The sequence below is a fragment of the Citrus sinensis genome, chromosome 2 (assembly GCF_022201045.2).
Source record: "Citrus sinensis cultivar Valencia sweet orange chromosome 2, DVS_A1.0, whole genome shotgun sequence".
In the NCBI taxonomy this organism is placed as follows: Eukaryota; Viridiplantae; Streptophyta; class Magnoliopsida; order Sapindales; family Rutaceae; genus Citrus; species Citrus sinensis.
The window spans coordinates 3,091,978-3,104,023 of NC_068557.1; the positions used below are offsets into that span (position 1 = coordinate 3,091,978).

The 12,046-nt window shown below is 31.6% G+C and overlaps 1 protein-coding gene across 1 annotated transcript; it reads right to left on the minus strand.

Annotated features, from left to right (window-relative positions):
* Nucleotides 1–260: 260 nt before the first annotated feature.
* Nucleotides 261–6,784, minus strand: LOC102608284 (phenylacetaldehyde reductase). Its single transcript, XM_006470573.4, has 6 exons — nucleotides 6,568–6,784; nucleotides 4,959–5,128; nucleotides 2,674–2,865; nucleotides 1,691–1,853; nucleotides 827–1,013; nucleotides 261–583 (listed from the first exon to the last, which is right to left on the minus strand). The coding sequence occupies exons 1-6, from the start codon at nucleotides 6,692–6,694 to the stop codon at nucleotides 439–441; spliced, it is 984 nt and encodes a 327-aa protein (XP_006470636.1). The 5' UTR covers nucleotides 6,695–6,784; the 3' UTR covers nucleotides 261–438.
* Between the last annotated feature and the right edge of the window lie 5,262 nt (nucleotides 6,785–12,046).

The following is a 12,046-nucleotide window of genomic DNA, read 5'->3' on the forward strand; positions in this document are numbered from 1 at the left end:
ACCATTTGTAACTTTTGAAAAATCAAACAGGGGCTTTATTCAGCCCCTCCGAGCTCTAATGCGGCGCCGCCACAGAATTCCACACGATCGTCGATGCTTTTATTTTTGGTACATTTGAACGTACAATGTCAGAAATGCGTGGCATGAAGCATCTCAGTGAAGTACAAAATCAAACCATTTCCTTTCTCTTTTATTGTTTTTATTTATTGAATTATTTTATTTTGGTTAAAAAGGCGAAAAATTGAGAATAAACTTGTCCCTTCTACGTAAAAGATATGTATGCATAATGGAATTTAATTGAAGCGAGAAAGTAGCATCATATTCTGAATCAATAAAATAGCGGTAGTAACAAATTGAACGTTTGATCACACCAAAAGCCATGAGTCAGAACCGTTTATTTATGATAACGTATGAGGCTGTGAAAGAGCTACTCACGACTCAAAAATCAACAAACCCCTTCTCCTTTAGAGATTCAATGGTTTCCTTGAGGCTGACCTCTAATGGGATGAACTCAATACCCAAGTTTTTCGCTTTTTCCTTCGAAACCTGATATGTAGGAACATATGGCTTGTCGTCCGCACACCTACAAAGTTTTTGTCAGATGATTAACTTGTTTTGTCAATTGGGTAGGGGGGGAAAGCACTATCATTTTAAATGAAATAACATTGATCTGGAAATAAGGTGCAAGTTGCAGCATGATGAATGCACAAATGAGTAAATATGTTAAACTAAAGCCACCTTGAAAGTAAATAATATCATGGGATGCATGCACAAATGCTCTAAAGAACCTACTAGTGCCAGTAATCTTTTGTCCTTTAGAACTTACTTTTCTGGAAGCTCAAAAGTAGGGTAAAGCTCGTGTACAGTGTTCACGAGTTTTGAATAGTGTAAAACTCTTTCAACTAAACAATATCGTCCACTGGCAGATGGAACTTCAAATGCTTGAATATGTGCATTAGCAACATCTTTAACGTTAACCCATCCTAAAGTCGCATTTGGGTAAGTTTGTGCTCCTGCATTAAGGGGACAAAAGGAGAGAATAGAAACAGACACTATCAGCAAAGTTGAAGAATGACGTCCGCTGTATGGTATTCATGTATTTGTATCATTAGGCTTCACACCACATTCCCTGGTATTAGTTATTATTGCCATGCAATAAAAGGAACTCAAAAAATACTAAAGGCCTTGCTAGAAGTTTCATCTGGACAAAAACATCTAGATATGCAATTAAATAAAGTCAATACTAAGCCGAAACAAAAACTATTTAATTTCCTTGAAAAAATTAACTGTTAGAACTTGATGCAAATCCATTAGAAGACAATTTTGAAAACATATAAATGTTCCTTAGCAAGATTTAGTTTTGCATTACTGTACAAAACACCCCCATTCCAAAAAACCAGCAACAAGGTAAATACCGGTGATCAACAGTAAGTAACACAAGAACCACCTCAGAACCAGTGTCATTAAGATAGTCAGCCTTCTGAAAGTTCATCAAATGTTCTTTCACTATTGACTTGTTGCACTTCCTAGTTCTACGACCAGCCAACTGGAAATTTCAGCAGACTATTGTAGCTCGTTAACGACATGAACTAATTCAATTGCACAATATATTGACTTCAATGACAAACATAAAAGGCAAAGAATTAAGGGGGGAAAAAAAAGGTCAGCATTGCAGGCAGTAAACATATACCTTTAATTAAGCTTAGAACAGCAGCAGCACTTGTATTAAGTGTTGGCTGTAAGAGAGGACCGATAACCATTGCTGGGTTAATGGTGACCATGTCAATACTCTTCTCCTTTGCAAATTTCCAAGCCGCATCCTCAGCCAATGTCTTTGAAAGCACATACCAAAGCTGAAAACCCCAAAAAAACAAAGAACTCGAGAATAATATATAATTGCCACATGGATAAGTGCACAATCATGTCCTTATTTATAAATAGATTTACAAGCCAATGGATTCTTGAAAACTTGTTTAATAGCTGGGCATAACAGAAATTGGCCATTCTATACAACCTTGAAATTAAAAGCAGAATATAGGTTATGCAAAATCTGAAATAAACTAATATGTCTAAAGACTAAAACTGCATAAAAATTAGCAAAAAGTATTTTTTTGCAAAAAATGATTCAGGTCACCAGTAAAAAATACAAGATGAGGTTCAGGTAAATAAATATCCCTAGAAACATTGAGGAAAAGACCTAACCACCAAAATTCCAAATTAGAAGTGAAAAAAAGGTTACATCCATAATGCCTTCTAGAATCACTGCATAATCCGAGGTTTTAGACATGTACATAGTACACTTAAAAAATAAAAATAAAATAGTGATAGTCAAAAAACATTTCCATGCTGTGTTACAGGAGTTTGCAAACAATCAAGGATCCTCTAAATTCCAAAAAATAAATAAATGTCTCAGCATGTTATCCCTCTTACCGGACAACCATAATGGTTACTACGAGTGAAAAGAGAAGAAAAGGCTGAGCTTAGCTTCTCTGAAACTACCTACTGCTCATTTGTGGACAATCTTGCCATTAAGCTAAAGCATTGATGTTACTAATCTCCTATGAGTAATACTTGTTTGTATCTGTCTTTTAATCTCCATTGCAATTAACAAAATGAAACATCATGTGAATCACTACCAATTAAGCAAGGAGAAACAACATCATGCATACAGACCTTTGATTGCTTGCAAACCTCTGGATCCGAGAACCAAGTCTCATCAACTACCACATCAGGGGTTCGAGGTTTTCCGTTGTATGCAACTGCAGCCATTGAAGATGTTAAAACCACTCGTTTGATAGAAGGGAACTTTGCACATGAGTTAAGAACATTAACAGTTCCTTTCACTGCAGGATCAAGTAACTCCACCTGAAATGAGAAAAACTGTTAACTAGTGGAGAAAACAAAGGGCATATTCTTTGCCTATATGTTTTGTACGCATGGAGCATAACAAAATTTGCAGCACAGTGTTCCCAAATTTTAGAAGACAATTGATACTGTAGTTCTAAAATACTATTCATTCTCTTGTCGTAATTACTGCCAAATGAACAAGCAGTAATAGCAAAAGTAATTCTTATGGAAGAAAATACAAAGCAAAAGAGTATAGTTGAACTTTAATTTCCTTGAAAAAATAGCAAAGCTAAATTAATCTCCTGTATACGTTCAGATTATAGCTTCAGAGGAAAATCATGTGCCAATTACATTTATTGGTTTTTAAGAGCCAAAAGATTCCCTCTGGGCTTCTATTGCTTTTTTATTTTGCTTAATTGGGAGTTGCTTTATCCTTAAAGGGATTGCAATCCTAATGAGCTGCGTTGTTTCTGGGTTTCCACTACTTTTGCTCTATGTAGAGTTTTGAGTGTTTTCTCTTCATCGGGACTACTTGTCGTCCTTGTTTTTGTGGATTTGTAGTCCCAGCAATCCTAGTACATCTCTTTTACAGTTTAACATAATATTTGGTTTCTCAGCAAAATGAGCCAAAACATTCCCACTTTCTAGTCATAAGTTAAGGGACACTTAACAATCAATTTTATCAGATAAGGTCCTTCGTCAGAGTAGTGTCTCAACCCTTTTAATTATTGCTCCGTCAGCTGGCTCCAACCCTCCTGCTCATCTTTCTTTTTTACTTAATGGATATTTCAGGATCTATCTTTTTCATATATCCTATCAAATACAAATGCACACCTATGTAATTAAAATGACATACAAAATATTGTAATATAAACTGAAAGTTCTGCATAAGATCATCATTTTCAAACAAAGGAGCAGGCATACAGACGGCATTTTGATTTGAAAAGGCTATATCATTTCAAGAATAGAGAAGGTTTTTCTGTGAAGAAATTACAAAATATAAAGAAAATAATTGCATGGCTAGATATTGAAAGGCATACTGGTTACAGCTAGAATATCTGCTAACCCCCAAAAGATTTCTCATCCTAAATGTGGATGTGAAAGGAATGCTACATTATTTATACCTCTGTGCCATAGCCATACACATCAAGACCAGATAGGATTGAGGGTAATCTCTCATGTTACGTCCTATTAATCACCATGAGCTGTCATCGCCATCTTCTTGAAGAAAATGAGAACTGACAAATCTTTCTATCCTAAGAAAGTAAACAGATAGAAGTGGCTGACAATCCAATGCTATGTTGATAAACATTAAAATCCTCCAATCTAATGACATTACAGCCTTCTTCCATAATCAAACATCAAAACATCATAACTATTCAAGGTATGTTCTTAGGCACTCTCATGGCATTAAGGAATTTACAAATCCACCTTTAAGAGTTCAGAATCTGGAGCAAGTCTGTTACTTGACTACATTTTTCCCCTTCATGCCTAAGCACTTAGATCTTTCTATTTGTTTGATTCACTCTAAAATCAATGTTATCCAAGCATGACAATTAGGTGGAAAGAACTGGAAGAGAAAAACGGGGAAGAGGGAGTTAGATCATGTAATAAAAGTTTGTCTCAAAGGATGAAATATTTCCTAATGTAAAAGCCACTTTCGAACTTTCCCAACTCCTTATCCCAATGTCTGAAAGAAATATACATTAGGTTCAAGAGAAATTTACTACAGAACTTGCATGTCATAGTAACTATCAACTTGTTTTATACAAACACCTGATAACACACAGATTTTAGTTATTTAGTCAGGTGTAAAAATCAATTTCAGCATACATACATGTGGACACAACAAAAATCATGGTGTCAAGAAGGCGAAAGAAGTTGGAATTCAGACACCCTTGTTATGGAGGAGAAGGGAAAAAAAAAAAAAGGAAGACCCATCCGAACTAATCCATTCCAAAACCGGCAGTTAGCTGAGAAAAAAGTTTCTGATGGGTAACCACTACAACTTCTTCGAAAAGTCTGCTACATCAATTTTGTCCAACAAACTAGCAAAGCAAGTTAGAACACAGGATTGTATTTAGAGTTCTGTGTAGATTGAAAATATTAACCTGCGGATCCTTGACATCATGATAAAAAGGGGATGCAGTATGGAAAACACCATCGCACCCATCAACAACTGAATCATAAGATCCTTCTTCCAAAAGGTTTGCCTTAAACAACTGAAGTCTTTCCGAAGCTCCATCAAGTGCAAGTAAGTGTCCCGTCTTTTTTGGATCATCTGCAGAAAAATATAAACAGAATAAAATTAGCAATTTATTCCAGAAATAGCAAATTAGTGCCTACGAGATAAAATTATGCTATGAAAAAGTTTAAATAATTTCCAGGTCTCATATTCCCTGAAAAGAAGAATGCAAAAGTAATCCCGATCATTGCTTATCAAAAAGGGACGAAAGAAGGGAAAAATAAAAACACAAGTCATCCAGTTTTGATAAACTATACATTCAGAAACTAGCAACTTCAGAGCGATAATATTTGTCTCTAAGTACAGCATAATGAAATAATTAGAAGCAAAAAATTTATATGTGCACTTGCAAGTTGACGCCCTCCCATTGAAGGTTAGGGACTTGCAAGAAAACTGATCCTCGAAACTGTTGGATCCTCAATGATCCTTGAAATCAACAGCACTAATCTGATGGTAACATTTATAACTTTTGTAAACCTTCAAAGATCAAAGATAATCCATGTGTTCACTGGAGACAGCACCACTAATGACTAACAGAGCTGAATGGACAGAAAAAAGGAACATGTTTATCAGAAAGCGAACAGAAATCATAATGACTATTCAATTTTGCCTCAACTAACCATGAATTTATCAATTTCTGGTAGTTCAGAGGCCACGGTAAAGCATGACTACAACCAGACATACCATATTGATACAGCATTCCAAAGCAGGGGAAAGAATTTAAATATGAAGTAATGGATATAATTAGGATTTTCTTTTCCTCAATGTTTCAATCTCGCTTACACAGCATGAAGATTTACTAAAGAAACTAGTGCTGAATGGTGTAAGTGCTTTTAGCTGTACAGGTCGACTATGTTTAAAGATCGACACACTAATGTATAATGCAAATTTATTAAGAAAGTGTTCGACAATTGAGCTTTGACTCAAAACAAACTGGAAATGTATGATCTATCTCTATTTTGACTTGTCTTTGTCAAAATTAAATCTTCGCAATCTTCAAAGATAATAGAGCCTCCCATATGCATTTCTATGTTGATTCCAGGATATCAAACGAGTAAACATGATTCACTGGCATACAGAGGTACCAATACATACAAGTATTGAGAAATATTTCCACTAAATTCTTTTCACGTGTACACCGCAACCAATCATGAACAATAAAAAGAACAAACAATTAAAAATTAAAAGTGTACCTAAGATTAAATTGGATATATCAGGTAAGACACCAATCAATCAATACATTTATAATTAAGATAAAAAATAATGATGATAATAATAATAAGACAAAATCTTGATATGGGCATGCTCTAATTTTGCATGCATGAATACGCATCACATTAATCCAAACAATTGATTCACACAATGCACGAAACCATCAGAAAATTAAACCACAGATATATTTTTTGATCATACACATTTACGCATAAATATTTTTTAAAAAAATGAATGAGAATGAAAAGAAGTAAAAAACTGACTGGGATCACGAACAGAGGCCTTGACAGTATAGCCACGAGAAAGAAGAAGCTTGACAAGCCATGATGCTATGTAACCAGATGCTCCGGTCACGCACACGACCTTCCCGGCTGCTGCTGCACCGCTCATTTTTAGCTACTGATTCTTCGTAATCGTAACGTCTCGGAGTGCTTCTTTTTTGTTTGTACGTGTGAGAGTATTGTCACTTTAAGTAAAGTGGGTTGACATGGTGATATGTCGTTTAAATCTTCTGTTTAAGGAAATATTTAGTTGGGCTAATAATATTTAGCTCCCTAATCTTTTATAATTTCTAAGGAAGGTATAGAGTTTTTTTCATTTTTATTAAAGAAGTCTTGAAATCTAATACAATTATGAAGACTCGCACTATTATAAAATTTAGAAACAAGCGGCACTGTATGTATATTTTTCACCACAAATGCATTCCACGCTTTTAACTAATGCAAATTGAATAAATTTGTTCGACGGTTGCTGCTAATCTCTTTTAATATTAGATCGACTGTTGGTTTTTTTTTTTTAAAAAAGATCGTTGGCTTTATTTTTTATGTTATTTGTACAACGGGTAAAAGTTCATTTAATTCTTGTATTTTAATATTAGTATCCATTTAATCTTTATATTTTTAAAAATGCCTTGAAACATCCCTGCTGTTAAAGTATTGGTACTCCTACCGTTACTTTTTTTTTTGACTTATTTTTACAATATTACCCTTTTATAATAATTTTTTATTTGGACAGTAATAAAAAGAAAATAATTAAATTAACAATTTAACCCTAAAAAATAAATAAATAATTATATTAATTTTTAATTATCAAAAATTAAATTGTTAATTTTTATTTCTTTTGGCTTACTTTTACAATATTACCCTTTTATAATATTTTTTTTGTTTGGACATTAATAAAAAGAAAATAATTAAATTACCAATTTAATCCTAAAAAATAAAAATAATAATATTAATTTTTAATTGTCAAAAATTAAATTGTTAAAAATTGTATGCAAATTACCAAGTGTGCAAATGGTGCTTGCAAAAAAATTAATATAATTTTTTTATTTTCTAGGGTGAAATTGGTAATTTAATTATTATTATTTTATTAATGTCCAATCAAAAAAATTATTATAAAAGGGTAATACTGTAAAAGTAGGCCAAAAGAAATAAAAAGTAACGGTATGGGTATCAATATTTTAATGGCAGAGATGTTTCAAGGCATTTTTAAAAATACAGGGACTAAACAGACATTAATCTTAAAATATAAGGACTAAATAAATTTTTACCCCTTGTACAACCGCAACCTACTTGCTTATGACTTTCTTTTTTTTTCTAGTAGATATAATATATGTATTTATTTGGATAAATAAATGGGTTCTAAATGAAATTAGGATCCAACTACATTAGAACAGGGTAGCTGACCGAACCGTCAGGTGTATGTTATTACAATTGTTTCAAATTCTTCTCATATGTATCCGATGGTTAATTTGATTACTTTACGTTAGAGATGCTCCAACATAACTAATGACACGAAATTATAATAATTTTCTCTAAAATAATCTTAAAATATTATCATATTATTAATTTTTACATTGGTTCTAATAATTTTCTCTAATATAATCTTAAAATATTATCATATTATTAATTTTCACATCGGTTCTAAGGCAGCAGGCCCGAGGCTTACGGGGACTGGTCCGACTGGAGGAGGCCGAGGTGCCTGTGGATTTTGAAAAACTTTTCAAATCTTTTAAATGAAATATTAAAATGTAAGTATAAAAAGATTGATTTAACCCTTGCATGCTTTAAATATAAACTTTATATATAGGATGAAAATGTGATTCTATATCTTGTGAAGTAAAGTCTAAATGGCCCCTGCACTCCTATGAAAAGCACCATTGAATCCCGTGAAAATAAACGCAGAAGATTTGCCAAAGATTATTTTTTGGGAGTCCATTAGTGCTTATTTTAATGCACGAAATAATTGAAGAGTACCATAAAGTGATAAAACTGTCATTACTGCAGGAGCCTGAGGCCAAGGCTTATGCAAATTCAGGGCAACATAAATTGGGAGCACCACCAGCTGCTACATGACCACTGGGAGCTGAATAAGAGAAGGAGTAGTGATAGGTATAGAGAAAAATGAGAGAAATTTACTTTCTCTCTCTCTACCCACCTACTCTCCCTCTTCCCTTTTCTTCTTTATTTTTCTCATTTTTTTCTCATCTTTTTCTACACCAAGTATTTTCTTAAGATAAGAAGAGACCATAGCTTTAATTCTCAATAATGGAAGGGTTAAATTTTGAGGGGACTTCGTAGTAGACATTACCCCTCAATAAAAGTATACAGCTGAGATAAAACAACAACATAAAAATAAAAATAAAGCATCATGTTAACAGAAGTTGCAGCTTGAATATATACTATAGTCAAATTTAATTTTTTGAAATGGAGCAAAAATCTTGTTGGGGTCTGAAGTTCAGTCTAATGCTTACGGCCACACACACAGAAGACTCAAGCTCTTCAACCTTAAGAATGAGACTAAGAAATGACTAATACTAAACTAAGGAGTGGTTTAATTTACACAAAAGCAAAGAAAATTTTCTTCCTACTTTATATCATAAGGTATTAATATTTACTGTTTTTTTTTTGTATGAATCAATGATTTAATATACATGTCCGTTTGTTAAGCTTGTATCATCTTTTCGGATTGCTTAATTGTCAATCATGAAATCAAATGTTGTGAATAATCTTTCCATACCACACAAATTTTAGTACATGAGTAAGAACAAACACAATATCCTATGACGATGTTGTAAACTTCTTGTCAAGATTCTTGTATGGACAAATAATATTTTTTGTGATTTTCTGGTCATGAATTGTCATTTTAACCATCAGCATCTCTTGCGTGTCTTGAGACAAAACGTCAAAAGAAAATGAAATAAGACAAAATGTGGAATCCACTCGAAGATTTTGAATCTAGAGGTAAAGAACGTCAAACAAAAATATAATTTTATTATTGAAAGAGATTATTAAAATGCACAAGAAACCTCCTCATTAAATAAGTAAATACATTCCTCCATGTAAATCGAAATATGAAAAATAAATCACGCTTCGATAAAATATTAAATATTTCTCTAACAAGTAAAGAGGTAAAAATTAAAAAGCATTTTTAAATTTTTGTAATTTTATTTTGTCCAATATCACTTAGCTAGCGTATTTTACTGTAACTAAATGTTTAAATATAAATAATATGCTTGTTTATTAAAGGATCGCTATATCACTCATCCAATTTATTCGAATGAGGTGCCTTCACATATGCTTTAAATAAATTTATATAATAATTTATTTTTTAGTTTATGGAAAATTATCAACTACTTCATGACATGTCAGTTCGTCTGGGATGAAGAGAAAAATTTGGAGATATATACTTGCTGTTTCATTTTCTTTATAAATAAATGAAAAGTATTTTTTTTTAAATTATTTTTACATAACAATCCTTATCAGTGCCATTAAGAAAGAAAGATAAAGTCGTAAAAAATGATGGTTTAATATAGAAGTAGATATTATATGGGAGAAGTTCTACTTTTAGGTGGCCTCTCTGTGTTAAGATTGGTTGAAATAAGTAGTAACTATATAAGAATTAATAATTTAATAATTTAATTTTAATCATAAATTAAGATACCTAGAATGTACATGTAGAATTTACAACTCAAATCAATATATAAAATGTACACATAGTACATGATTTTAAAAAATTCATAATTAAGATCGCCATTGAATTTAAATTCTTCCCTCTTAAGTATTCATGTTTTTTTCTTAAGAATTTAAATCTATTTTAAGAAGTGTAGGAAAATGTAAACCTTAGATAAATTAATTATCCTAGTTAATTAATTCATTAATTCTCAAATCACTGTTAACATATTGATATTCGTACAATATTGTTTATGATTCGCTATTCATATGACAATATTCACGAGTTACTGTCCACAATTATTGTTCATCATAACTATTTATAATATTGTTCATTTTACTGTTTATTCAAATTAAATCTATCAAATATGCTAGAAACAGTAAATTGCAGAAAGTAAAACATATAGAGGATTGTACGTTGTTCAAATCATAATGTTATACATAGGAGACCATGCCCAGACATTAATCAATTCACAAGTAATGAAAAATTGCAACTTATTGGAATGTTACATAATTGCAAACTCCATTTTATTCTTGTTGTCACTCTGTTCAATTTAATTTAATCGACCTTATTTAATGAGCACCACTCATCTTCAATTATATTCACTAGTTCCTTGAGATCCTTTTAATAAAAACAAACAAATCCTTCAACCCAAAGAGACAAAAAAAAAAAAATCAAAAAATGTCTAATGAAGGACTTGATATGAAGAAGACTCAAAGATTAAAATTTCATAGGGATATGAAACATCATATGCAGGTAAGATAGACTTTCTTCTCTGCTATAAAATATGATATGTCTTCTTCAATCTTTAATGTGTGAAAAACTTCCGTTTATTTAGATGTAGTATTTCAATCATACCCCAGTAGAGGAGTAATAGGATATATTTTCTCAAGAGCCCAAAATTCTCTAAGTTCTTGATATATTTACCAATGTAGTATTCATTTTTATTTGGAATGCTTTGATATGAAATCTTGTATACACTCCAATTTACTTCTTTATGCCTCCAAAAATATTCTTCAATATTCCACATAATCTAATCTAATAAATACTCAATACTAAATAAATGCCAAATATAAGGAATAATAAGTAACAATATTATTGATATGATGACAATAATAAAAACCCTAATATTTTATTTTCAAAATCCAAATAGGACAACTCTTTACGCAAAAAGTTACTAAAAATATAGTTAAATTACTTTTGTAATTTGTAGAGATGGCCAACTGGGCGGGCAGCACGTGATATAGTATGAATAGGGCATGTATTCGTACAACATGGCACAACATGAGTACGTTTTGATAGGACACCCGACAGGAAAGATGCATAAACGGTTTGCACTAGACTGAGAATTTTAGGTAAGTGAGCCTCAAAAGTACGACACAGTTAGAGATAAACTAAAATATGCATGTGAAAAGGCTTGCAATTAGCACACTTCATTGGTGGGCTAATGCACAATCCATGGGCCATCAACAGTATGCGGGTCAAAGTATATCAAAGTCAAATTTTTTAATGAAAAGTAAAAAAAAAATGTTATGACTTTACAAATGACTTAAAATTGAATCTTTTAATATATTTTGTTAGTGTAGGTTTTTTTAAATTAATTTAAATCTTAGTTTCAAAAAAAAGTATTTTAATTATTTTATTTTTATAATTTTTTAAATAAATAAGTGATATCATGATTTTAATATATAAAATTATAAATATTATAATTTTATAAATGATAAATCCAAACTGTTTAGAACTGTAATATTTCATTTATGAAATCATCAATTAATTAAAGGAGATATGTTT

Coding starts and splice junctions, on each gene's coding strand:
- LOC102608284 (XM_006470573.4), bottom strand. CDS start 6,694: ATGAGCGGTGCAGCAGCAGCCGGGAAGGTCGTGTGCGTGACCGGAGCA. Junction 5,129..6,567: donor GGCCTCTGTTCGTGATCCCA/GTCAGTTTTTTA, acceptor ATTTTTCTGCAG/ATGATCCAAAAAAGACGGGA. Junction 1,854..2,673: donor AGGTTTGCAAGCAATCAAAG/GTCTGTATGCAT, acceptor TGGGGTTTTCAG/CTTTGGTATGTGCTTTCAAA.